We start from the raw sequence: 26868 nt of genomic DNA on the forward strand, positions 1-26868 counted from the left end.
CCCCGTGGGTAGCTACTATTATAGTTCCAATTCTTTTAAGATAGAAACTTTTTTTTTTTTTACCATAAATGAAATAAATGCTCATTATAAAAATATCAGAAAAGGACCAAGAAGAAATATAAAAGCCACCTAAAATCTCACCACCCAGAGAAGGGCGAGTTAAAAACAACAACACAAAAAGAAGCCAGCACTTCCCTTCAGAGGATACCACCACTTCCTGCAGAAACACTTTTAATGTTTCCTTATTTACTACAGGGAGCCTCCAGATGTTCCTGCTCACATGACATACGTCACAGAAGAACCTAGATAGAGCAGGCTTATTGCCAGGTACAATGCTGAGAACCCTGGAACACTTAATACTTCTGCATTCCTTCAAAACTCAACTCTCTAAATATTTGTTTAAAAGTATTTTTAGAAGAGAGTCTGAGTTCTATGAGAAAAAGGGCATAAAAGATAGATAACTATTAGCAGTGCTCCAGCTTATATTCTGAATCTACTTGTTTAGTGTGTATTCTGATCACAAACCACACCTAAAAAAAAAAAATAACAGACAAAACCAACAAACAAAACACCAGCAATTAATCTCCTTCTTGGAAGATAATTTAGTAGTCATGCACAGTCAGTTCAGCATGCATCTTGGTAGTCTTATTTTCGATCCCAAAGGCATTTCTTATACAAAGTCACACAGTTCACCTAGGAAAAGCTTCTAATAATTCACAGTCTGGATAATTAGGAGGTGGTGAATGGGTGTGATGACTCAGCAAACTTGATGTTCATCAAAGCACCACCGCCTCTAGCATCAGATGGAATTATATTCTGTTTGCTAAGACGTACCAGGGATGGGTGATCCAACAGAGAGGCCCATGCCACCGTCGGATAACTTCCCATCGATGTAGACTTTCCAGGCTCCACCAGTACTCGTCCAAGTGATGGCAATGTGATGCCAATTGCCGTCATTCACAGCGGGACAGTCTGTAATTTTTTCCTTGCCATTTACATAAAGAACCCAGCTGCACAAAGATTCAAGGGATACAATCATCAGTCATATGTTGTAATCCCATATGTGGGGCATGTTACGATCTTTCTTCCTTTTTGTGGGTAAAGTACTTTGCATCCAACCATTACCTCTTTTCCTCCATTTGAGCCATGTTTCATAGAAGCAGATTTGATTACTAATTACCTTTGATTGTTTTGTAGCTCATTGAAAACTGGTTTGCGTTTCCTAAACACTGAGGGGTAGGGAAAATGCCTTAGGACATGCTGAAACAAACTGGCCCAATTTGAGATAATTCACCAACTGTCTATTCTAGAGAGAATGAGTCAAGAATGGAAGGAATGAGAGTTTCGCAAATGTCAGTCTGGTTTCTTTTCTCTAGGATGTATGTTCCTACAACTTGGAACAGACTTCAGAGATGTCCTAGGAAGTCAGTCCTATCTCTCTGTTGCCAGAACAGTCACTTGGCAGATGAAGTACATTGATGCAAGAGAAAGAATCATTGGTACTAAACTAGGTGACCAACCACAAAAGGGTTCCAACAACCATGTCACTTCGAGAAATGTTCAAGTTAAGAAGCAGTGGAAAGTGGAGTATCTTCAAAACCAAATGGAGAAAAAGAAAAGATTAGGGGGAAACTGATAGAGAAGAAGTCATTAAGTAACTGTATCAGCAGCTCCTAAACCCCTATTCAAAGATGATTATGAAAAGATATTTCTAAAACACAAATTGTTTCCCCACTGTTTTTCCTCCCCAAACTCAAGCAGGCAACAGGTTTTCTCTTCCTATGCAATCTGTCTTGGGGGAGGATTTTGAAATTTCTTACATTTTGTTTCTGAATGTTCAAGTCCACTAAGAAGGATAGGGTTTGAGGCTGTGAAGATTTTCACCAGAATAGTGAGAATCTCACGGACTGAGGCAAGGAAGGAGAGCTCAATGTGTTGTCCTTGAGGCCTGCAACCGGAGCAAAAGGCCACATGGTTGGGCAGACCTGGGAGGAAAAGGCCATGTGGCATGCCACAGCATCTTTCTTAATCAAAAGGCATAAACTCGCAGCCTTGCCAAGGACCCCAAACGTGGCAAACAGCAGAGGTTCTGAAAGGACCACAGAGGCAGCTCAGTGATCGGCAGGGTGGACAGATAACCAGTGATGGAAGTCCTGCCTGAGCTGGTGGCTCTTTAGCAAAACTCTGTGGGTTTTAGATGATCCATGAGTATCTAAGACAGGAGAAGCAGTCACTAGTGAAAGAAATCAGAGAAACAGCTGAAGTTGACTTTCCTATCAGCCCAGAAGGATGGGGCCCCGAACTGGAACTAATTGATCCAAAAAGACAACAAAAAATGTCACCTTGTGCACTGGATATTTCAAATGGATTCTTATTCAATACAAGGGTCTTCCAAGGACCAACAGTGCCATGGAAATCCTTTGACCTTTGGCCACTCTGATATGCAAATAAAGGAGCACTGGTCTGAACAGTCAGTTTGACAATTCTGCCACTCCCATGGTGTGAGTTTGGGGGGGGGGGGGTAAAGCATTTAGCTTCTCATTCATTTCACCTGTTAAGGGGCATCAGTTCCTCAAGTCCTTGTGAAGCTCAAATGAAATAAAACATCTGAAAATACCTGGGCTTCCCTGGTGGCTCTGATGGTAATATTTAGCAAATAGCAAAACACAATACACGTATAAGGTACTGCCACTGAAACGCTGCCTTCGTATAGGACCTGTCCAGATGCTCTGTTTGACTCATCACCCTGTTGTCCTGTTGGAACACTTGAGCCTCCTACCGCTCCATCCCCACCCATGTCAGTTCTAACCTGGTGCCAGGATAAGTCCTAACATGGCCTTCCTGCTGTCTCTGCTTACCCGTTATAATCGGTTAGGAGGAAGGTATTGTCACTGCCATTCTCCAGGGCATAGGAGATCGGCGTCCCGTAATTAGTGTCGTCAGACGATTTCATCCAGAACGTGCAGGTTATAGCATGGAGGGACGGAAGCACACCATCCAGCATGACGTAACCATAAATGGCAGAAACTTCAAAATCCAGGTTAAAGCCTGCAGACTGTTCTGCAACAAATAAGAAAAGTATGAGAGGACATACAGATGGCCAAAAGACACATGAAAAGATGCTCAACACCACTAATTATTAGAGAAATGTAAATCAAAACTACCATGAGGTATCACCTCACATGGTCAGGAGAGTCATCACTAAAATGTCTACAAATAATAAATGCTGCAGAGGGTGTGGAGAAAAGGGAATCCTCCTCTACTGTTGGGAAGGCAAACTGGTGCAGCTACAGTAGAAAACAGAATGGAGGTTTCCTCAAAAACCAGAAAACAGAACTACCATATAACCCAGCAATTGCACTCCTGGGCATATATCTGAAGAAAAGTCTAATTCTAAAAGATACATGTACTTCAATGTTCATAGTGGCACACACACATACACACAGAAATGGAATACTACTCAGCCATAAAAAGAATGAAGTGGAGTGAAGTCACTCAGTTGTGTCTGACTCTTTGCGACTCCGTGGACTGTAGCCTACCAGGCTCCTCCGTCCATGGGACTCTCCAGGCAAGAATACTGGGGTGGGTTGCCATTTCCTTCTCCAGGGATCTTCCCAACCCAGGGATCGAACCTGTGTCTCCTGCATTGCAGGCAGACGCTTTACCCTCTGAGCTACCGGGGAAGCCTGGTAATGAATGAACTAATGCCATTTGCAGAAACATGGATGGACCTAGAGATTATCACACTAAATGAAGTAAATCATATGGAGAAAGACAAATATCATGGTATCACTTATCTGCGGAATCTAAAAAAAATGATACAGATGAACTTATTTACTAAACAGACTAACAGACGTAGAAAACAGGCTTATAGTTACTGAAGAGGGTAACAGGATAAATTCGGAGTTTGGGACTAAAAGATATAAACTACTGTACATAAAATGAACAAGTTTAGCAAAGGGAGCTGTATTCAATATCTTGTAATATAGTATAGGGAAAAGAATATGAAAAAGAATATATATACATGTGTATATAAACATATATAACTGAATCACTCTGTGTATACCAGGAACTAACAAAACATTGTAAATCAACTACACTTTAATAAAAAGAAAATATCATGGCAGTTGTGAGGCATTTTTCAATTGTCTAAGGTAGTAGCAAGTACACAATACTATCGCCAAAGAAGCTCATTTCAGTAAATGTGATACTCTGAGAAGCAATTTCAAAATAAATACATATTGCTTACAAAATAAATAACATATTCCTTCTTTTGTATTTTGTACGTCTTTTATTATTATTATTTTTATTGAGATATAACTGATTTACAATATTAAATAAGTTTCAGGTGTACAACACAGTGACTCACAATTTTAAAGGTTACATTCCATTTATAGTTATTATAAAATACTGACCGTCTTTCCTATGCTCATCCCTGCAGCCTATTTATTTTATTCATAGTAATGTGTACCTCTTCTACCCCTATACCCACCCTACCTTCCCATCTTCCCCCTTCCACTAGTAACCACTAATTTGTTCTCTGTATCTGTGAGTCTGTTTCCTTTTCGTTCAACAAATTGTTTGAAATAAAACCAACAGTGCATATCCAAGACAGGAGAAGCACTCAGCAGTGCAAGGAAGCTTTGAAACAGAATAGCTGGAAGGAGAGGTGGGGCTGGGGAGTCATTCAAGATGAGAGACTAAGCACCTGTGGGCTGATGGGAATAACTCAAGGGAGTGGGGTAACTCAATGGGAATAACTCAAGTAACTGACACTGCAGGAGAGAAGGGGGGGTCCACTGCAAGGGCAACAGTCCATTCCTGCTCAGGGCCCTGGCTCTTCCCCATTTCAGGAGCCCTAGTCCTGCATATCCCACTCAACAGAACAAAAGTCCTATAGCTAGAAGACTCCTATGCTCTGAGAAAGCAGTTGAGCATTAATTCTCTAAACATATCCATGGACTCTGAACAATCTAAATCAAGTGACTTATCCAAGTGTCCTTTCTAAACACACAGAATGAGAAGAGTTCTGTTAAATTCGATTTTCTCCATTTCACCCTTGCATCTCTAAGCTCAACCTCCTCCTCTGTGCTCCTGGAGATAACATGAGCCAGTTTACTGGATAGCTGTGAAGACTAAATAAGTACAAAATGCTTCACATAGTTTTTTGTATACAGATTGTGCTTAGCGCAGGTAAAAATTGATGTCGTTATTGTATCCCTATACTTGGTATCGTCCTTAACAACATTAAGCTCACATATACCTGTTTCACACCTGCTGCCTGAAAATCCTGGCTGACATTTACAGCTGTATGAATTTAATTCATCCACACAGGTGGCCTGGTTTTTACAGGGGTTAGACTGACATTCGTTGATGTTCAACTCACACTGAGTCCCTGTGAAGCCTGCCGCACAGTGACACCTGAAAGAATACAAAATGTCGTAACAATTAGCATAGTTGCAGAAAGGCATTAGAAGCAGCCTCCCATTAATGACAGCACTGTCTCAAAAGACTCTGGAAAGTTTAGTGCTAATATGAGCTCTCTTGTATGTGGAATCTAAATATACATATGTGTATACACACCCACCCACACACACACCTGCACACACACCCACAGCCTACAAAATAGACTGGTGGTTGCCAGAGGCATGGGGTGGGAAAAATGGGTGAATTGTTTTGTTTTTTCTTTTTTTTCAGTTTAACTGAATTTTTAAAAAATCCTGACATGCTGAAACACATTTTCCACATTAAAATGGTGCTTTAACTATTACTTTTTAAAGTTCATTCAAATAAACCTATTTAAGACAACATATACTTGAAATGTTACAGTGGTAAAAAATAAAGTAGAAATTAGTTCAGGTCAAGGTGAAGTATTGGCACGTTGGCAATTTCTCTCACCACGAAGTGCTAGGAAAAAATATAAAAAGTTAACACACTCTTCTAAACACTTATATATGCCATGCCAAGTTGCTTTAGCTGTGTCTGACTCTCTGTGACCCCACGGACTGCAACCCGCCAGACTCCTCTGCCCATGGGATTCTCCAGGCAATAATACTGGAGTGGGTTGCCATGCCCTCCTCCAGGGGATCTTCCTGACCTAGGGACTGAACTCGTGTCTCTTATGGTCTTCCTGCATTGGCAGGTGGGGTCTTTACCACTAGCACCACCTGGAATCCCCACATACATTAAATCAATCCTTATAACGATGAAGAATATTATTATTCCCAGTTTATAATGAGGAAATTGTGGTTCAGAAAGGTTAAGTTGCCCAAGTCCTCTTGATACTAAGTTGAGGGGGGGGGGGACTTTGATCACAATCAGGATGCCATACAGTCTCTGGGGAATGCAAGAAGCCATTTAAACTCCTCCAAATGGAAAATACATTGGATGATGTCAAATACTGACAGAGTGGCATGAACCATGTGGCAAAGTCAAAGAAAGTGGTGGGTTTGCACTTTCAGAGCCCTGTATGTCCACTTCTACTATGAATTCTAGGAGATGACTGTCCAGGTGTGCAAGAACACGTACAACAGATGTTCACAACAGCATCATTCTGCATGTTCATGAAGAAGTGAATGGGAAAATAAACTATGGTATAATTATCCAATGGAATACTAATTGGCAGTTGAAATGAGTAAACTAGAGGCAAATATACCAACATTGATAATACACAGTGTTGAAAGGAAAAACAAAATACAAAAGGATTATATATACGTATATATATATTATGAAACTACTTATATTAACATGTAAAACTATACTATTTATTGTTTATGAAGTCATATATGTAGTAAAGCAAAGTCTGAATGAGAAAGCTATAAACTGACTTCAAGACAGTGGTTACTACTAGTGAAGAAGAGGAATGTGTGTGTATGTGCACACTTATTGGAGGGACTCCAAATCTATCTTTAGAATTTATTTTTGTAAAAATGAAAGATATGAACCAAATATAGCAAAAGACTAAGGATTGATCACTACTTTGGTGAGTGTATGACTTTTATTATTCTTCGTAATTTTTAGTATATCTGAAATATCTTTAATTAAAAAGGATCTGCCCAAGAAATGTAGTTAATATTACTACTAGCATCTTTATATGGGGACCTCTTTGATATTGGTAATAATATAAATAAGCAGTATTTGGAGGTTTAAAAGAAAATTTCAGTTGGAATTGGCGGGCATCTTTATGGAGTTCTGTGTATTTGATGGTAAACCACTAGAATTTTACTCATCTTTATCTGTCCATTTTTTTTTTTGCAATACTTTAAAAATATTTGTTTTTTAAATTTTATAGACGTATAGTTGATTTACAATGTTGTTTTAATTTCTGATGTATATCTGTCCATGTTTGATATCATTATAGTAGTTCAGTATCTCTGTGAAACAGATTCACTTCGGTGGCAACTAGCATTGCTTTTGAAGTAGGAGAGTTTGCCTTCTTCACCTTTCCTCTAGTTAGGATTTAGACAAATTTGGTATTTATCAATTGTTTTGGACCCTGGGGAGAGTTTGGAACTCTTGCTGTTCATCTGGAAATGTCTCATTGCCATATGCTTGAAGATACAAAAAACCTACGACAAGCTGATGCTACACGAAGATCTCATTTTCATATTGACAGTGAAAATCTCACTGGCAGAACTGGCTCCCTATTTCTTCCAGATAGTGTCCTAGCTCTCTTGGGGGATGGTAATGGAAGGGGACTAGGAAATGTTGCAACTGAGGTAGAAATTTTTTTTTTTTTGCTTTTAACTTTTGAAAACTTGCAGAACCAGTTGCTTGCTGAGGACAGTAAAGTTCCCTAAAATTCTGCAAGCAAAGCCAGTCTCTTTTTGTACTGCAGGAGCCACAGATCTTGCAAGGGGACGTGAATGGAACAGAGCAGAGTTGATAGTGATTAAAAAAAAAAAGTGTTGGTTTTCAAACTGCTTTCTACTGGTACCCTAACACCTGCCTCAGGAAGCCAGTCTTTCTCCCCCAAAACACCACTATTTTCAACCACAAAAGCTTAGCTTTAATTTTTTTGTTTACACTCTGATTTCCCTGGAAACAAGGGACACTAAACTAAAAAAAAAAGTTTGAAAACCATGGTCATAGAATGGCACTGTGACAGTAGAACTGCACTATTCCTTCTGATTTTAGTTGGTGGGAAAACTCCAGCTAAAATATAAAACATTTGAAACTGGGTTTTGAGTAGTGATTCTCCATTTGCTTTTGAATAAATGTCCTTCCTTTTATCTTTTATGACTTCCCAAGCATAGGATAGTGGTTTCAAAGTCTGGCTGTGCTTCAGAAACACAGGAGAACTTAAAACATATAGATTGCCTATTATAAAATTCCAGACTTTACCCAAGAGGTAGGAAATCAGAACATCAGGTGGTAGTCAGATTCTACCATAGCCTATCCTTGGGCTAGGATTTGGGAAGGGCTGGCCTGGGATTCAAAGTAATACTCGTAAGATGGCAGAATGACTGAACAGTTAAGATAAGAAAAACAGCAAAAAGAGTCAGGCTTAGTCTATCATTACCTGAAGCTATTGGCACCATCCTTGCAGGTAGCTCCATTTTTGCATGGTTGGCTGAGACACTCATCCATATTTATGTCACACCGGGTGCCCAAAAATCCAGGTGGGCATTTGCACAAGAACCCCCCAAGCTGATCTTCACAGACTGCGTTATTTAAACATGGGCTTGATTGGCATTCATTGACTTCTGTTTCACAGTGTAGGCCTGGGGATGGATGAGGATGACAGACAGCCCAAAGGTTAACCCCTTTGGAAAACTGGAATCAAGGTGAGGACTCCTTGGAGGATGCTGCTTCGAAAGGATGAAAGGGAGGCTGCAGAGCCACTGGCTGACCAGACAGGTTTGAGACCTATCCCTAAATAAGTTCTGGCTTTTCTAAATCATTTTAGGACTGTATTTTTGATAATCTGCTCTTTTAATCTTACCTTTTTCTGGAACTAACATTAGCAATGAACATCTAACTGAGATAATGTTTAAATAAAAATGAAACTAGCACATATAGTTCAAAATGTTCATCTGTATCTTTGATCTTGCCTCTTTCTATCACTGATCATTTTCTGTTTTGGACTTATTCTTTACCAGTTATATATGTGTGTGTATATATATATATACAATACACACATATACATTCTATTATTTAGCATTCACTTACAATAATATTTTATATAATTCATCTCCAGTTACTTCTTGAGTGTTTGTCTTAGCATATAAACTCAAGTCTTCTCTGTCTCTACATATACATATATACACAGACATGTACAAGAACATATTACTTTTTCTGAATTGCTTTAGTCAATTTTAGACCCAATGCTCTCTTACCTCTAAATACTTCAGTGTGAATTTCCTCACAAATAAGGACTTTCACTTATAAAATCATGGCACAGTTATAAAATCAGAAAATTAACATTAACTTTTATAATATCACATATATAACAGTAAATATAATGATTTATGAGGCTTTATAGAACTATTTAAAAGACAACTAGGAAGAATGAAAACATCTTACCCATGTATCCTTTCACACACATGCAGTGATAACCATCCAGGCCATCAACACAAGTTCCTTTATTTAAACAAGGACTGGAGCTGCACTCATTTACATTTTCTTCACATAGCTGACCTGTAAAGAATCACAGAATATTTGCACTTGACAAAACTGAAAGGAATTTAAGACTAATAGTTTCAAGCAAGTTGTTCAGGTGTAAGAGCAGAGAAATTGGAAATCAAGGCTAATATGCTTGTGGAAAAAATACGCACTTTGCCAAATATAATTATTTGCTGAATAATATTCCAATAAATGTTATACATAGGGGTTCCCAGGTGGTGCTAGTGGTAAAGAACCTGCCTGTCAATGCAGAAGACATAATGAGATGTGGGTTCGATCCCTTCCCTCCAGGAAGATCCCCTGGAGAAGGGCATGGCAAGCCAGTCCAATATTCTTGCCTGCAGAATCCCATGGACAGAGAAGCCTGGTGGGCTACAGTCTACAGGGTCACAAAGAGTTAAGACACAACTGAAGCGACATAGCATTGAAGGATATCTACCTACCTACCTACCTCACATTTTCTTTATCCATTCATCTCTTGATATATACTTAGCTTGTTTCCATATCTTGGCCATTGGCTATTGTGAATAATGCTGCAATGAACATGGAAGTACAGATATCTCTTTGAGATAGTGATTTCATATCTTTGAATGGATACCCAGAAGAGGGATTGCTGGATTGTATGGTAATTCTATTTCCAATTTTTTGAGGAACCTCCATGCTGTTTTCCACCATGGCTGAAGCAATTTACATTCCCACCAAGAGTGCACAATAGTCCCCTTTACTCCATGTCCTCACTAGCACTGTTATCTCTTACCTTTTGATGATAGCCAATCTAACAGGTGTGAGATGGTAACTCATTATTTTAAGGTTTCAAAGGTTTATACTGTAAGAATGAGACACTCTTTCCTTACCTGTGTAACCAGATGGGCATTCACAAATGAATTCTCCAACTCGGTCTTTACAAATTCCATTGTTGTGGCAGGGCAGTGAGCTGCATTCATCAATGTCTATCTCACATTTTAAGCCTAAAATGCAAACACTGAAGGTCAATCAAAGAAAGGATGAACAGAACTGTCCTTTAAAGGTAATTACCCCAATAACCTGAATTTATAGGGAGTGGCAGTGACAAAGAAAAAGGCAATATCTTAGGAATTACCATCTATTTAAGTATTTCATGAAGGTATTACCTCTTTCTAAATAGATTTAAGCTCTCCTTACAAGGATACATAAAAGACAGCAAAAGATCCCAAGTCAGAAGTAGAGGGGAAAGAGGGAAATCTGGAAGCATAAAATGGAGCCAGGAATTAGTTTGATTTCAAAGTGAAAAGTAAAAAGTCATATGTACTTGTTACCAAGGCCACTTGGATGAGGAATGGGGGTGGTGCTAGATCCTGCCAGATCTCAACTCATGCCATGTGTCCTAGAATAGGGTTTATCTTCTCATAGGGTACACACAGTCTTTCTATGGACTAATTCTGCTGAAACCCATGTTCTTCTACACGAGGAGATCTCAAAGAATGGTCTCTGGATCAATAGCATCAGTAATCCCCTGGGAATGTGACAGAAATGCCACAGTCTGTGTTTTAGGAAATCCTCCAGATGATTCTGATGCACATCAAAATTTGAGAATCACTGTCATATACTATGCTTTTCTCAATAAACTCTCATTTATAAAATTCTAGGACAAGATTATTTCTTATGGAATGTTGGGACAAAAATTCCTATAAAAATTGAAACATACACACACATACATGTGTGCACATGCTGAAATAAGTGGAATGACAATATTCTGTATTTTGTCTTCCAACTTCTCTTTTGTGGTAAATTCTTTCATCTAAATACCACTTTTCGCATTAAAATACTTCATGCTGGTGACACAAAACTCAAAAAGGAAAAACTGCATTTCTAGAAGAAAACAGGAAATTATTTTAAATGAGCTGCAACATTTAATATATAGTTCATTTCTCCTCAGAAAAAAACATTATCTTTCTGTACTGAACTGGAATTTGAATCAAGCAGCAAGAAAACACAATTCTTACATAATTCCTACATAATCAAGTTCAAAGCCATACTGTTTTCCTAAGCACAGCTTGCAGAAAGACAGAAATAAACAACACATCATGGCCATAAGAACTTCCATTCGTGTGAAACAAATGAGAGAAACTGGAGTTTGTTTAAAAATGTTTATGCTAGACAATCTGTTCTAGGTTGAGTGTCATGCATTTAATTTGTGTCAGAATGCAACCTTGGACATGACCTCTGGAACCGTATTCAAATTTAAATTATAAGTTACGATGTGATTTTTTCACAGAGAAGATGATTCTTTATTCTTCCTCCAAAATATACAAAGAAAATTGTCATTTGTAAGATCTGTATAGTTTTTTCACATATTGGTTTGTCTTGTTCAACCAAATTTTTGTGCATCATTATCTTTTTAAGTTTGTTTTTTTTTTTATGTAGACCATTTTTAAAGTCTTTATTAAATTTGTTACAATAGTGCTTCTGTGTTTTGGTTTTTTGGCTACAAGTTATGTGAGATGTTTAGCTCCCCAAACAGGGATCATACTTGTACCCCCCTGTCTTTTCGAAGGTTAAATCTTAATCACTAGATTGCCAGGGAAGTCCCCAGCCTGATGTATCTTATGGCATTCATCTTTAAAGTTTCAAAGTTTGATACTTCAAGTTACAGTGATGCAGTAGGAAAGACACATGGAAATTTGCATTCCTCTGTGTTACCTGTATATCCAGGCAGACAGAGACACACATAACCACGGCCCAGTTGTTGGCAGGTTCCACCACTGTGGCAGGGGTTTAAGAAGCATTCATGGAAAACCTGTGAAAAGAAAATTCATCAGAGACGAGTCCATTTCAAAGCAACTCTGAGTAGGGAGTTAGAAGATTCACAGCGTTAGCTGGCTCATTTCCAAGTGAGCCCAGCAGGACTGCTGCCTGCGTAACATTGGTACCCACCACATACGGGCACAAATGCTATATACTATTCCTGAGTGATGCTCTGCTAAACCCAGGCAGTGTCACTCAACGCTGGCTGCGTGTCAGACTTCATTTAAGGCATTTAAAAAGTTTGCTAAGGACGGGTCCCAACCCAGACCAGTTAAATCAGGAATCTCTGGAAGTTACATCTGTGCATCATTATTTTAAAAAGTTAGCCAGTGGATTCTAATATGTCTCCAGAGGTGACAGCCATGTCTTTAGAGGTTCTATGTCCATTGGGCTCAGTTTCAAAGCTTCACTTATGAAGCCCTTACAAGTGAGAATGTTTGGAAGCAGGAAGTTAAAATAAGAAATATAACTTCATTATCCTCCTTAAAAATACTTAAAGCCTTGGAATTTATTATGACATTGGGCAAGGTGCATTCAGACTAATGACTGAATCACTCAAAATAATTGGTCTTTACTAGTCTTTAAAAAATAAATGGAGAACAATTATGAGTTATGTTTCTTAATTTTTAAAAAAGTCACAACTTTTCTCCAATAAAGATTTCCCCCATTCCCGCTGGCAAAAAATCTAAATATCTTTCATGGAAGTTGAGTAACTTGTCCTGCTAATCAGAAAAAGTCTTTGGCTAATCCCAACATGCTTACGCAAATGATGGGTTATGCTCATGGTACATGTTAATTATTAGCAAATCAAAAGACTCTCCACATCCACAATTCTCTACACCAGACATCACAGGGAAAAATTCCAATTTCTGGTACTTAGGACTTATAATGGCACATTCTTGGAAAGTTCCTATTATAAGTCATACACAAATATAATTATTCATTGATAATATTCATGAGCCTTGATTAGTTGAAGTTTCAAGTCTGGTAGTTTTCCTCTGTGTGACATGTATAATGACAAATTGTTTTCCAAGCACTCCATTAGAGAAAATTTTATAAGTACAAAGTAGACTTGCCTGACTGCTGACTTCATACTTCTTTTTGACATGGCCAGGAGAAGCAAGAAGTACTGTACTTTCCTCTGCTGCGGAGAAAGTTGAACTAAAGCCTAATAAAGTTAAAGGGAAAATATCTGAGAAAAGTATTTGGTGTAGTAGATATTGCCAATTAAGTGCATTCTATTTTTTTCCTTTTTCTTTTTTAATTGAAGTACAGTTGTCTTTGAATATTGTGTTAATTTCTGCTGGGTAGCAAAGTGGTTCAGTTTTAAATATATATATATATATAATGAATATATAATAATATATATTTTTATATATTTGATTCTTATTCTTTTCCATTATGATTTATCATAGGATACTGAATATATAGTCCCATGTGTTATACAATAGGACCTTGCTGTTTATCCATTCTATATATAATAGCTTATATCTGCTAATCCCAACCTCCCACTCCATTCCCCCCTCAACCTCCTCCCGCTTGGCAACCACAAGTCTGTTCTCTATGAATAGACTCTATTTAAATGCCATGGTCAAGATTTTGATTCTCAGAGTCAGTAAAGCCACATATATTTTCCTTTAGTCATGTAAAAAGACAGAACATAAGAGACAGATGTGATATGTCATTAAATTCTAGACTCTTAGAAATTTGGAGGTTATCAAGTTCGACATTCCCAGAGTGAAGCATCGAGTCATTGTCATCAAAAACACCTTCAAAAGGACAGCTAAACACATCCAGACACCCAAAGGCACTGAAAATAAATAATATTCGCAATCAAAGTTACCGCAGAGATAAACAAAACTCTCCAATACAGGATAAGATGAGAAATGAAGTATTATCATCTTACTGGAACAATCTGTGATGGATCTGGCACCCGTGATGGTTGTAGTTCCATAAAAGGGACAAGATAAACAGAAGGACTTCCCTGGATTGGGCTGGTAGTAGTCTTGAGGACATGGATAACAGGGCATTAACCCAGAACGAGAGAATTCTCCCACTGGACAAGGCACTGCAAAAGAAAGAAAAATCATTTGCGCTTATAAAGTAATATACCCTACCTTCTAAGAGAAGTGCATTAACCTTTGGTTGTAAGAAAGCTATCACATTGCTGATATTTTCTCTTGCACGTATTTAATACCTAGGTCATTAAATAATACTGAGACCACTTAAGTAAATATTTTGTTGTTTCCTTCCCATCTTTAACAACACACATTAACTTAATAAAAATCAGAATTGTTCATATAATATTGTACTCCAATTTTTCTACTTTATAACAAGTAAATCATTCCCCAAATCATTAAATAACATGATGTTTAATAAATGAAATATATTATATCTCACTGGCAGACCATAATTATCTTGTATTTCCCCTACTATTGAATAATTACAGTTGTTTCTACTAGTTCTATTTGTTTCTAATAATTTCTAATATTATAAATAATGCTGACATGAAATTTTCTATATAAATTTTTTATATAACTGATTATTTCATTGGGATAACACTTGGCTTTAGTTAAAGCTAAAGATATGAAAATCTAAAGCCATAAATATACCATGCTTGAATCATTAAAGAAATGTAATTTACAGCCCCATCAGCAGTGTATGAAATTACCCTTCCCATTGCATGCTCATCAGCACTGAAAATGATACCTTTTTTCTATTTGAAGGTAAAAATGGAACTGCTCTGTTAATTTGTATTTTCGTGATACATGAAGTTGTATTTTTATGTTTATCTGAAATGGTTATTGCTCCTATATAGTTGTCTATTATGTATTGGGGGGGGTCTTTTATTTTTAAACCTTTTAATGTTATTTTGTGTTTTAAATGCTTTTCATATACTACATGCAGTTGAATGTTGTCATTTAACCAAGTATGAAATTCTCTTGCCAACCTTTGGTGGAATATGAGAAAAGATCCCCAGGCTTCCCTGGTGGCTCAGTGGTAAAGAACATGCCTACCAATGTAGGAGACAGGAGTTTGATCCCTGGTTTGGGAATATCCCACAAGCCACAGAGCAACTAAACCCATGCATCACATCTATTAAGACAGTGCTCTAGAGCCTAGGAGCCACAGCTACTGAAGCCCACACGCCCTAGAGGCTGTGCTCAAGAGAAGATACCGCAATAAGAAGCCCAAGCATCACAATCAGAGAACAGCCCCTGCTCACTGCAACTAGAGAAAAGCCCAGTGAAGCAGCAAAGACCCAGCACAGCCAAAAAATAATTAGATAAATAAATAAAATTAAAAAGAAAAGAGCTCAAAACCTAACATGGATTTTCTTCAATAAATTTTGGTTACATTTGGCAGAGGGGCAGTGACGTAGATTATCCATGACTAAATCTGTGGGTTGGGGTTTTAGACAATGATCCAAAGACAAATACAGGTGGAGTGTGTGAACTGGAGTCATTTGGATGAGCCTGAAAGTCATTACAAGCTGAGAAAACCACTGTAACTATTAAGACCTATCTGTATAAAATTAGGCATGGAAGACAGAACACAGGGAAACAGCTACTCAGTGTTATCAGCATACTTACCCTTTAGGTCTTGGATTCTTGATAACAAAAATCAGTTTAGCAGAAATAATTACCAACAAGGTTGAAAGATTTAGAGACACACTTGAGGCTCAAGGGAGCAGGATACTCCAAGTGGTGGCATCTCTTTATCGGTAGGACAATAAACATTAAATAAATGACAACACATCTGTCATAATCTCAAGATGCTTAGATCAAATTTCTTAAGCAAAAACAGCCAGCCAAATCTTTTGCAAAAGATCTCTTTTACATACCCAACTGACAAAAACTCAGGAGTTGAATCAAGAGATGGCAGAAGATAACATAGATATTAATGCATATTTAGAAAAAAAATTCTGGTGGATACATTTGCCACATTCAAGAAAAGTTTTAAACTCTAAATTATCTTTGTTTCACCAGGAATAAAATAATCTTCTCTGTTACTAGAGGTAACAGAGGCTTTGCACAAAACATAAACTTAACAGGAGTTTATAAAGAATTCCTGATTCTCAAATTTCCAAAAATGATTGCCTATTTAGAAGAGGTATTAATACTTGCCAAAAAGCTAATTATTAATAGTTAACTGAAAGCATAAATCTTCCACTGGAAAAAGCATAAATTTTCTGTTTGAAAAGATATCTGTGAATGTGTATCATATGCTAGAAACATAAATGCTGCCTGTAAAACTCAAGATGCTATAATGAATTAAACTATTTTTTTCATATAATTTTTTCAGTACAACCTCACTCTTAAAAAGAAAATAAGACTGTGCCCTAAAACCTGACAGAATTATACTGTCAGCTGTAGTATATAATTATACTATAACATTCAAAAATTATACTGAAACATAATAATAGAATCTTAAGATTAAAACTCAATAAGCCAGTTGGCATCTCAAAACAGCAAACATGGTACTGTGTTGTCTATTCTATGCTTTTTGATCCAGAAAGTGCAAAATAAACTTTCATGTGGAAATTAGTTTAAATTACATTCCAAGGGCAAACAAGTATCACAAATGTACTTTCTAAGAGTGGATAATCAGCATTTAATATATAATTTATATATGTAGTTAGTACATACACATGCACACATGTGGTGCTAGTGGTAAAGAACCCGCCTGCCAATGCAGGAGATATAAGAGATGCGGGTTCCACCCCTGGGTAGGGAAGATCGCCTGGAGGAGGATGTGGCCGCCCACTCCAGTATTCTTGCCTGGAGAATCCCATGGACAGAGGAACCAGGCAGGCTATGGTGCACAGGGTTGCAGAGAGTCAGACACGACTAAAGTGACTTAGCACGCACTCATACAACATATGAATGTATAAACATACACATATACATAATGATAGCACTATCTACTACAGCATTAAATATACAGACGACACATACATGACACAGTTCCCAATGGATTAACATCATAAGGAAAGAGGGGAGAAAGCTTTCGTTTTGAATCTTGGACAAAGAAACTATGGTTTCTAAGTCAAGAAAAATGAAACAAAATCCTTTTCACCTCTTCTATGGCAGAGAAGGAGAGAAAATATTTAAAGATGCCAAAAGTGATATAAAAATAGAATTAAAAATAGAGCACTGAAATGAACAGGAAAAAATGTAACCCCACACGCCTGTCCCCTGATGGTATAAAGGGAAAAATATAGTCTTAGAGACACTAGTTTCTGATGACAAAGCCAGAAGTCAAAGCCTCTCATTTTGAGCCTCCTTTTAATTTCATCCTAGAGGGTCAAGGTAAGACGTGATGTTATCTTGTTCCACAAATAATCTTTCCTTCTATTGGGACCATATGTAAACCACACCATCACCAAAAACCCATTTGTGGAACTTATTGTTTTGGTAAAAATCTTTCTAAAAACTGAAAAATTTCAGACTCTTGTAACCAAAACTCAAGACTGTTAACCAAGGACTCAAAACTGTTTAATATCCTAATACATGATGATAGGTGAAATGTATAAAGAATATTACGTTATACTAACAGCTATATTTGTACTTGTTTAGTTGCTAAGTTGTGTCTGACTCTTTTTGTGACCCCATGGGCTGTAGCCTCCTAGGCTTCTCTGGCTATGGGATTCTCCCAGGCAAGAATACTGGAGTGGGTTGCCATTTCATTCTCCAGGGAATCTTCCTGACCCAGGGATTGAAGCTAGGTCTCCTGCACCACAAGCAGATTCTTGACTACTGAGCCACTTAGGTAGCCCAACATAGTAATATACTTAAATATAATCATTATATTTATTAATGATGTTTTAAGTTCAAAGGCTAAATAATGCAAAAAGTGATACGTCAGCAAAAAATAAGGTAAACTGCACAACATGCCCATAAAAATAAACCAGTACAGAAAGAAAAAGAGGAAAAGGAGATAAAGAAGGGGTGGGGACAGAAAGGGGGCTGATTGAAAACTACAGAAATATATATGAGGGACTATTCTAGAACTCACACACACTTAAAGTAAAAACAAAACGGTGCTTATCCAGCACCACAGGGGAAAGTGTCATTACCAGTTACTACTTATATTCCACTCACGACAAGTAGAATATGGTCAAACATATGCTAGGAATATTAGAAATAGAGCAGTTACCAGAAGTTTAAAGATTTTCTGGGAATTACAATTTCTTAATTGCAGCAATTTGGTATGAGAAAACCTCAAGGCTTATTCGGAAACTTAAAGGAAAAAATTGTCAAATATGAACTTATTTCACTGTGAAAATCCCAGTTGGCTTCTGCAGTTGGAGGGAGGGAGGAAGGGAAAGAGAGAACACTTATTTTTCCTGCAGACTTTGTTCCAAAGTTAGACTGTATACTGACAAAATACGAGAGTCTTTGGTAGATCTCTTTTAACCATAATGTGAGGTTCTGTCTGACTTTCAATTAAAAAAAAAAATCCACAGCTGGTATTACACAACACACATGGTTTATGAGTTTCAAGTGGTTCCTAGCTAATCTTTCTTCTCATTTCTTCAGTGAAGCATTAGGTTGATGAACACTTCTTGCCCAGTTCCTCATGTCTAAGATTCTGTGCCCAGTTCCTCATGGCTAAGATTCTGTGATTCTGGTTCTGAGATTCAAACAGATGCAGCATATAAAACATATATTTAGGGTAGCACTTAACTTACGGGGACTACAACTCCCAGAACGCAATGCTGGACATCCCCTGCCCCCTGCCCACATCTACACTCAAAACATCCTAAGTATTTATTTTCTAGGAAGCTCAGTCTCTAACTGGATACAGATGTATATATGTGTGTGTGGCTTGGGGAAATCAGGAACCACCAGACTGGCTAATAAGCCAATGATGATTAAAAACATCACTCATTCAATAAGGGAAGTTTTTACACTTTCAGATTGTCATGCATACTTGCTAAGTCATTTCAGTTGTGTCCGACTCTGTGTGACCCCATGAACTGCAGCCTGCCAGGCTTCTCTGTCCATGGGATTCTCCATGCAAGAACACTGGAGTGGGTTGCCATTCTTTTCTCCAGGGGATATTCCCCACCCAGGGATCAAATTCATGTCTCTTAAGTCTACCTGCATTGGCAGGTGGGTTCTTTACCACTAGTGCTACCTGGGAAGTCCAGATTGCCACAGGTCTTGGGTTTTTCAATAAGGATATACAGAATGGGTAGGACATACAATTTTTTAAAAAGTCATCTTTTGCCAGGCATGCTTGTTCTGTTCCCAGTGGTATAACAGATGGAGGTCAACAACTTTTTATTTTTTGCAAAGTTCCCCTTGCATTCCTATACACTAACAATGAGAAAACAGAAAGAGAAATTAAGGAAACAATTCCATTCATCATTGCAACGGAAAGAATAAAATACTTAGGAAAATATCTACCTAAAGAAACGAAAGACCTATATATAGAAAACTATTAAACACTGATGAAAGAAATCAAAGAGGACACAAATAGATGGAGAAATATATCATGTTCATGGATTGGAAGAATCAATATAGTAAAAATGAATATAATACCCAAAGCAATCTATAGATTCAATGCAATCCCTATCACGCTACCAACTATATTTTTCACATAACTAGAACAAATAATTTCACAATTTGTATGGAAATACAAAAAACCTCAAATACCCAAAGCAATCTTGAGAAAGAAGAATGGAACTGGAGGAATCAACCTGCCTGACTTCAGGCTATACTACAAAGCTACTACAAAGTCATCAAGACAGTATGGTACTGGCACAAAGACAGAAATATAGATCAATGGAACAAAATAGAAAGCCCAGAGATAAATCCACGCACCTATGGACACCTTATCTTCGACAAAGGAGGCAAGGATATACAATGGAGAAAAGACAATCTCTTTAACAAGTGGTGCTGCGAAAACTGGTCAACCACTTGTAAAAGAATGAAACTAGAACACTTTCTAACACCTAACCCTAACTCAAAATGGATTAAAGATCTAAATGTAAGACCAGAAAATATAAAACTCCTAAAGGAAAACATAGGCAAAACACTCTCCAACATAAATCACAGCAGGATCCTCTATGACCCACCTCCCAGATTAATGAAAATAAAAGCAAAAACAAACAAGTGGGACCTAATTAAACTTAAAAGCTTTTGCACAACAAAGGAAACTATAAGCAAGGTGAAAAGACAGCCTTCAGATTGGGAGAAAATAATAGCAAATGAAGAAACTGACAAATAATTAATCTCAAAAATATACAAGCAACTCCTGCAGCTCAATTCCAGAAAAATAAACGACCCAATCAAAAAATGGGCCAAAGAACTAAACAGACATTTCTCCAAAGAAGACATACAGATGGCTAACAAACACATGAAAAGATGCTCAACATCACTCATTATCAGGGAAATGCAAATCAAAACCACAGTGAGGTACCATTTCACATCAGTCAGAATGGCTGCTATCCAAAAGTCTACAAACAATAAATGCTGGAGAGGGTGTGGAAAAAAGGAAACCCTCTGACACTGTTGGTGGGAAAGAAAACTAGTACAGCCATTATGGAGAACACTGTGGAGATTCCTTAAAAAACTGGAAATAGAACTGCCATATGACCCAGCAATCCCACTGCTGGGCTTGCACAATGAGGAAATGAGAATTGAAAGAGACATATATACCCCAATGTTCATTGCAGAACTGTTTATAATACAATAGCCAGGACATGGAAGCAACCTAGATGTCCATCAGCAGACGAATGGATAAGAAAGCTGTGGTACATATACACAATGCAATATTACTCAGCCATTAAAAAGAATGCATTTGAATCAGTTCTAATGAGGTGGGTGAAACTGGAGCCTATTATACAGAGTGAAATAAGCCAGAAAGAAAAACACCAATACAGTATACAAATGCATATATATGGAATTTAGAAAGATGGTAACAATAACCCTATACGTAAGACAGCAAAAGAGACACAGATGTATAGAACAGCCTTTTGGACTCTGTGAGAGAGGGCAAGGGTGGGATGATTTGGGAGAATGGTACTGAAACATGTATATTATCATATGTGAAACAGATCACCAGTCCAGGTTCAATGCATGAGACAGGGTGCTCGGGGCTGGTGCACTGGGATGACCCAGAGGGATGGGATGAGGAGGGAGGTGGGAGGGGGGTTCAGGATGGGGAACACATGTACACCTGTGGTGGATTTATGTCAATGTATGGCAAAACCACTACAATATTGTAAAGTAATTAGCCTCCAAGTAAAATAAATAAATTTATTTAAAAAAAATTACACTGAATTTGCAACGTCACTGCAGGATTTTTTTTTTTTTTTTTGAGTTTCTGGCAATAGTTTCTGGCTGACATTGATTTGTCAGATGGAGTCCCACCATCATTCTAAGTTTTCATCTTTTACTTTTGTTTCTGTCTTCCAGTTTTTACACTGCTGGAAAGCTGGACCTGGTAAGGATGGTAGAACTATTTGAAACTCTAATCTTCATATTTCTATCTAACCAGTGGCTCTCAGTGTGTGGTCTGTGGACCAAGCAGAATCAGCACCACCTGAGAACGTCCAACACTTTGTGACCCCATGGACTATACAGTCCATGGAATTCTCCAGGCCAGGATACTGGAGTGGGCAGCCTTTCCCTTCTCCAGGGGATCTTCCCAACCCAGGGACTGAACTCAGGTCTCCCACATTGCAGGCAGATTCTTTACCAGCTGAGCCACAAGGGAAGCCCAAGAATACTGGAGTGGGCAGCCTTTCCCTTCTCCAGGGGATCTTCCCAACCCAGGAATTGAATCAGGGTCTCCTGCACTGCAGACAGATTCTTTCCCAACTGTGCTATCAGGGAAGCCTGAGAACTAGTTAGAAATGCAAATTCTCAAGGCCTTTACCAGACCTGTTGAAATAAAAACTCTGGGGTGGCCCCAGGTACCCATGTTTCAACAAACCCTCCATGGTGACTGTTGAGAACCAAAAATTAGTCATATTTTAGAATCACCTGGGGGAACTTTGGGTTTCCCTTGTGGCTCAGTGGTAAAGAATCTGCCTGCAATGAGGAAGACACAGGTTTGATCCCTTAGTCGGGAATATCCCCAGGAGAAGGAAATGGCTACCCACTCCAGTATTCTTGCCTGAAGAATCCCAAGGACAGAGGACGCTGGTGGGCTACAGTCCATGGGGTCACAGAAGAGTCAGACATAACTTAGCAACTAAACAACAACATGGGGAGAGAGGGGGATCTTCAGAAGAAAACCAGTAAACTTACACCAGAATTATCTGGGGGGTGGAGATTGGGCTTCAGAATTTTAACATGTTACTGACTGGGGCATTTTTTGCAGAAATTAACACCTGTGGCCCAGTGATCTGTTATGTAAGTGAATACTGAAACATTCTGGTCAACAATGTTCAGGTAACAAATGATGTACTAACATGTCTCTAGTCATAAGTGGCTACAATACTGATATGAATGTGCAATGATTCTAGTAGGCAGCCAGAGTGGATAACCACTGCTGAAAATCTTCAGACTGTAAGGAACAAAGGTCACAATCCAAAAGATGTATTTTTCAAGTTTCAAGGAACATAAGATAAGACCTCATTTTATACATGAAAAATCTAAGTTCCTGGTTGACAAGTATTTCTCTCATACCATGTGGTCACATGCTTACTGGTGTTGAGGGCTGGAACCAAGTCATGTGCTTCTTGTATGTCCCTAACAGTACCAGGGTGGTGTTTATATTACGGGTGTTTACACTTAAGTACCGACTGGCTGAATATAAGGAAATGCTCTATGAAGAGACAGTTATTTACATTCTTTGCATATAGCAGACATATGGCTCTCCTAACAAGATTCCACTCTTCCATGCACAGGCTTGCACAGACTTGGGGGAAAAAAAAAAAAGCAATGTGTAAGACTTAACCTCCACAAGCAGAAATATCCACGGCTCCTCTCTTCACAGTTGAAGTGTTTTCTGGACATAAGAGGCACCCCCGGGAACCAAACGCTGGCTGATAGCTGCCCAGTGGACACGATTCGCATGTTTCAAGCCCATTTGATGAATAGGTGCCTTGTTTACACTGAGCTACAATGAAAAATGTAATATGGTTAATAATAATGACATCAACTGTACAAAAGTAACACTGTGTACAATAGGGTTTTCCATATTTTGATTTCTTTGGGATAAAATGAGGGTCATAAAGAACTCCAAGCAGACACATTATCTTTTAGATTCTTCATACTTCTGTATACTAATAAGTTATAGGCTCATTTCCAGTTCCTTCTATTATGACCTAGCATGGTGTTGGACACACAGAAAATGTCGATAAATAGTTTTGGGGTGAAGTTAGAAATCTGCATCTGACAAGGTCAAGCTGTTACAGGGAAACTTGCTCTTGTACAAGTTCCCAGCTTGTACGCTGTTCTCTTGAGTGACAGAAACAAAACCCACAATTGGCCTTTTGTTTCGTAACCATGCTGGTACCATTTTCACACTAAATAAGAACTGGCCCTCTTACCTCCTCGTGCTTACAGACACCATTTCATTTGAGGGTTGGCAGAGGAGGAAGTAAGAGCAGTCTTGGCATCAGGCCCAGAGAGGTGAATTAAGCAACCTTCCAAAACGCACAGCAATGGTTTTGTAGTAGAGTGGGCCTCGGGCCAGATTCCTCCACTCCCAGTGCACTGTCCTCTTCTTCTGCCCTCTTCCTCCAGATTAACCTCACTTTCAGCACTGCCAACATTTTCAGGGCATTTGCAGTCACCCAGCACTGCTCTCAAGCTTACGTGTGTCACGAAGCACCCACCCCTGCACTGGCAGCAACAGGCAAGGAGGAACCACCCTGCAATTCCTTCTTTTAGGTGCATCTTAACCATAATGTGAAAGAGAATGTTTCCATTTGGAATGGTCATTGAGAATAACAGTAACAGTATTTTGGAAAGACTGGATAATTTAGTAGCAAGAATATGTGCATATGGGTCTGTGGTTATTCATTTCCAAGCAAATGGAGTTAATCTCATCATACTAAATCTTATTCAAACAAAAAGCAGCCCAATGCTTGCTAAGAGTCATGAAAGTCCCTTCCACCAGTTAATGTGAGATTCACTAAAACACATGGAATTAATTGATGAAAACAGGTTAAAGTTCTTGACAGTGGAGTCTGATTTAGACAGCAATGGGCTGTTCCAAAAGGAAGATAAACGGACTTCTCTAAGTGAGGGAAACATTGAAGTAATAGCTTATAATTGAAAGAAAGAAAAAAAAATCAGTTAATGAAATTGCTTTAATTAATTTAATCCTATTTGCTAGTGAGATTTCCTAAGTGGAAATCTTACTTGCTAGCGAGACTTCCTAAGTGGAAATAAAATTCAGGCTTCTGGTCTAAGCCTCTACCTTTGCATTCTGAGCTGCTCCTTGAATGGAGATATTCCGTGTAAGTTCCAGTCGGACAGGGTTTGCACTCAAGCTGCCCTTCTTCATCTTGATAGGAGCCCATCAAGCAACTCTCACAGACAGAATGCTCCAAGGAATAGTACGTTCCCAAAGGGCAGTTGACTGAAAATAAGCAGGAAACACTGAATACTGTATGGAACATACTTTTTTCCCCTAGGTATGAGACTAATAAAGCCTGCTTCCAGATACTATTGTTTATGATTTAAATTTTACTGTCAGAGGTTTATTCACAAGATAAACCTTCCATAAATGCAGTCCTCTACACAAGATTTTTTTTTTTTTTGAGAAAATGCAAGTTCTTAACTGACCAAGCTTACAGCTTATAGGATGGGGGCTTTGAAGTGTGGGTTAAAGCATACAACAGATCATTCTGGAAACACACAGCTAATGGAAGAAAAGAATAAAGCAGTTAATTTGGGCCTTTGAGATATTAAAAAATGGTTTCTTCGCTGTTCTGAATGGTTTCCCTTATGAAACTGTCCATTACAGCATCACTTCTAGAAATAAAAACAGACAAGGGTGGTGAGCTTAAAACAAATGAGTTAAGTCGACCCCTCTTCCTGCTCAGACTGCTTGCACTGAAGCCAAGTGCAAGTCTGAGGCATCCTTAGACCCAAACACCCCGCGGAAACTGGCCAGTTTCAAAACCTTCCTCCCCCGGAGATTTGGTCTACTATTTTGGCAGGCTTGGAGTGCAGAATTTCTGAAATCAAAGTGGGATATTAAATTCCCTGAGAGGTTGCTATCAAAGTTAGTATTCTTACAGAGAGAACACCTGAAAGAATCACTTGGGTGATTCTGAGGTGTTAATGTGAGAAAGAATTATCAGTAGTTGATCACAATTTGTATGGAAATACAAAAAACCTTGAATAGCCAAAGTAAGCTTGAGAAAGAAGAATGGAACTGGAGGAATCAACCTGCCTGACTTCAGACTCTACTACAAAGCCACAGTCATCAAGACAGTATGGTACTGGCACAAAGGCAGAAATATAGATCAATGGAACAGAATAGAAAGCCCAGAGATAAATCCACGAACCTATGGACACCTTATCTTTGACAAAGGAGGCAAGGATATACAATGGAAAAAAGACAACCTCTTTAACAAGTGGTGCTGGGAAAACTGGTCAACCACTTGTAAAAAGAATGAAACTAGAACACTTTCTAGCACCATACACAAAAATAAACTCAAAATGGATTAAAGATCTAAATGTAAGACCAGAAACTATAAAACTCCTAGAGGAGAACATAGGCAAAACACTCTCCGACATAAATCACAGCAAGATCCTCTATGACCCACCTCCCAGAATATTGGAAATAAAAGCAAAACTAAACAAATGGGACCTAATGAAACTTAAAAGCTTTTGCACTACAAAGGAAACTATAAGTAAGGTGAAAAGACAGCCCTCAGATTGGGAGAAAATAATAGCAAATGAAGCAACAGACAAAGGATTAATCTCAAAAATATACAAGCAACTCCTGCAGCTCAATTCCAGAAAATAAATGACCCAATCAAAAAATGGGCCAAAGAACTAAACAGACATTTCTCCAAAGAAGACATACAGATGGCTAACAAACACATGAAAAGATGCTCAACATCACTCATTATCAGAGAAAATGCAAATCAAAACCACAATGAGGTACCATTACACGCCAGTCAGGAATGGCTGCTATCCAAAAGTCTACAAGCAATAAATGCTGGAGAGGGTGTGGAGAAAAGGGAACCCTCTTACACTGTTGGTGGGAATGCAAACTAGTACAGCCGCTATGGAAAACAGTGTGGAGATTTCTTAAAAAACTGGAAATAGAACTGCCATATGACCCAGCAATCCCACTTCTGGGCATACACACTGAGGAAACCAGATCTGAAAGAGACACGTGCACCCCAATGTTCATCGCAGCACTGTTTATAATAGCCAGGACATGGAAGCAACCTAGATGCCCATCAGCAGATGAAATGGATAAGGAAGCTGTGGTACATATACACCATGGAATATTACTCAGCCATTAAAAAGA

At 38.4% G+C, this 26868-nt stretch overlaps 1 protein-coding gene across 1 annotated transcript in view; it reads right to left on the reverse strand.

Moving 5' to 3' along the window:
* SVEP1 (sushi, von Willebrand factor type A, EGF and pentraxin domain containing 1) overlaps positions 1 to 26868 on the reverse strand; it is a 186845-nt gene that overhangs the window by 59741 nt on the left and 100236 nt on the right. The window contains exons 17-27 of the mRNA XM_043453918.1: positions 24796 to 24957; positions 23326 to 23487; positions 14315 to 14476; positions 13485 to 13576; positions 12304 to 12400; positions 10479 to 10592; positions 9526 to 9639; positions 8522 to 8723; positions 5264 to 5421; positions 2859 to 3060; positions 835 to 1010 (exon numbers count right to left, since the gene is read on the reverse strand). Coding sequence (XP_043309853.1) covers positions 835 to 1010; positions 2859 to 3060; positions 5264 to 5421; positions 8522 to 8723; positions 9526 to 9639; positions 10479 to 10592; positions 12304 to 12400; positions 13485 to 13576; positions 14315 to 14476; positions 23326 to 23487; positions 24796 to 24957 — 1641 coding nt within the window. The remainder of the gene's footprint in view (positions 1 to 834; positions 1011 to 2858; positions 3061 to 5263; positions 5422 to 8521; positions 8724 to 9525; positions 9640 to 10478; positions 10593 to 12303; positions 12401 to 13484; positions 13577 to 14314; positions 14477 to 23325; positions 23488 to 24795; positions 24958 to 26868) is intronic.

Source organism: Cervus canadensis, chromosome 30 (assembly GCF_019320065.1).
Source record: "Cervus canadensis isolate Bull #8, Minnesota chromosome 30, ASM1932006v1, whole genome shotgun sequence".
Taxonomy (NCBI): domain Eukaryota; kingdom Metazoa; phylum Chordata; class Mammalia; order Artiodactyla; family Cervidae; genus Cervus; species Cervus canadensis.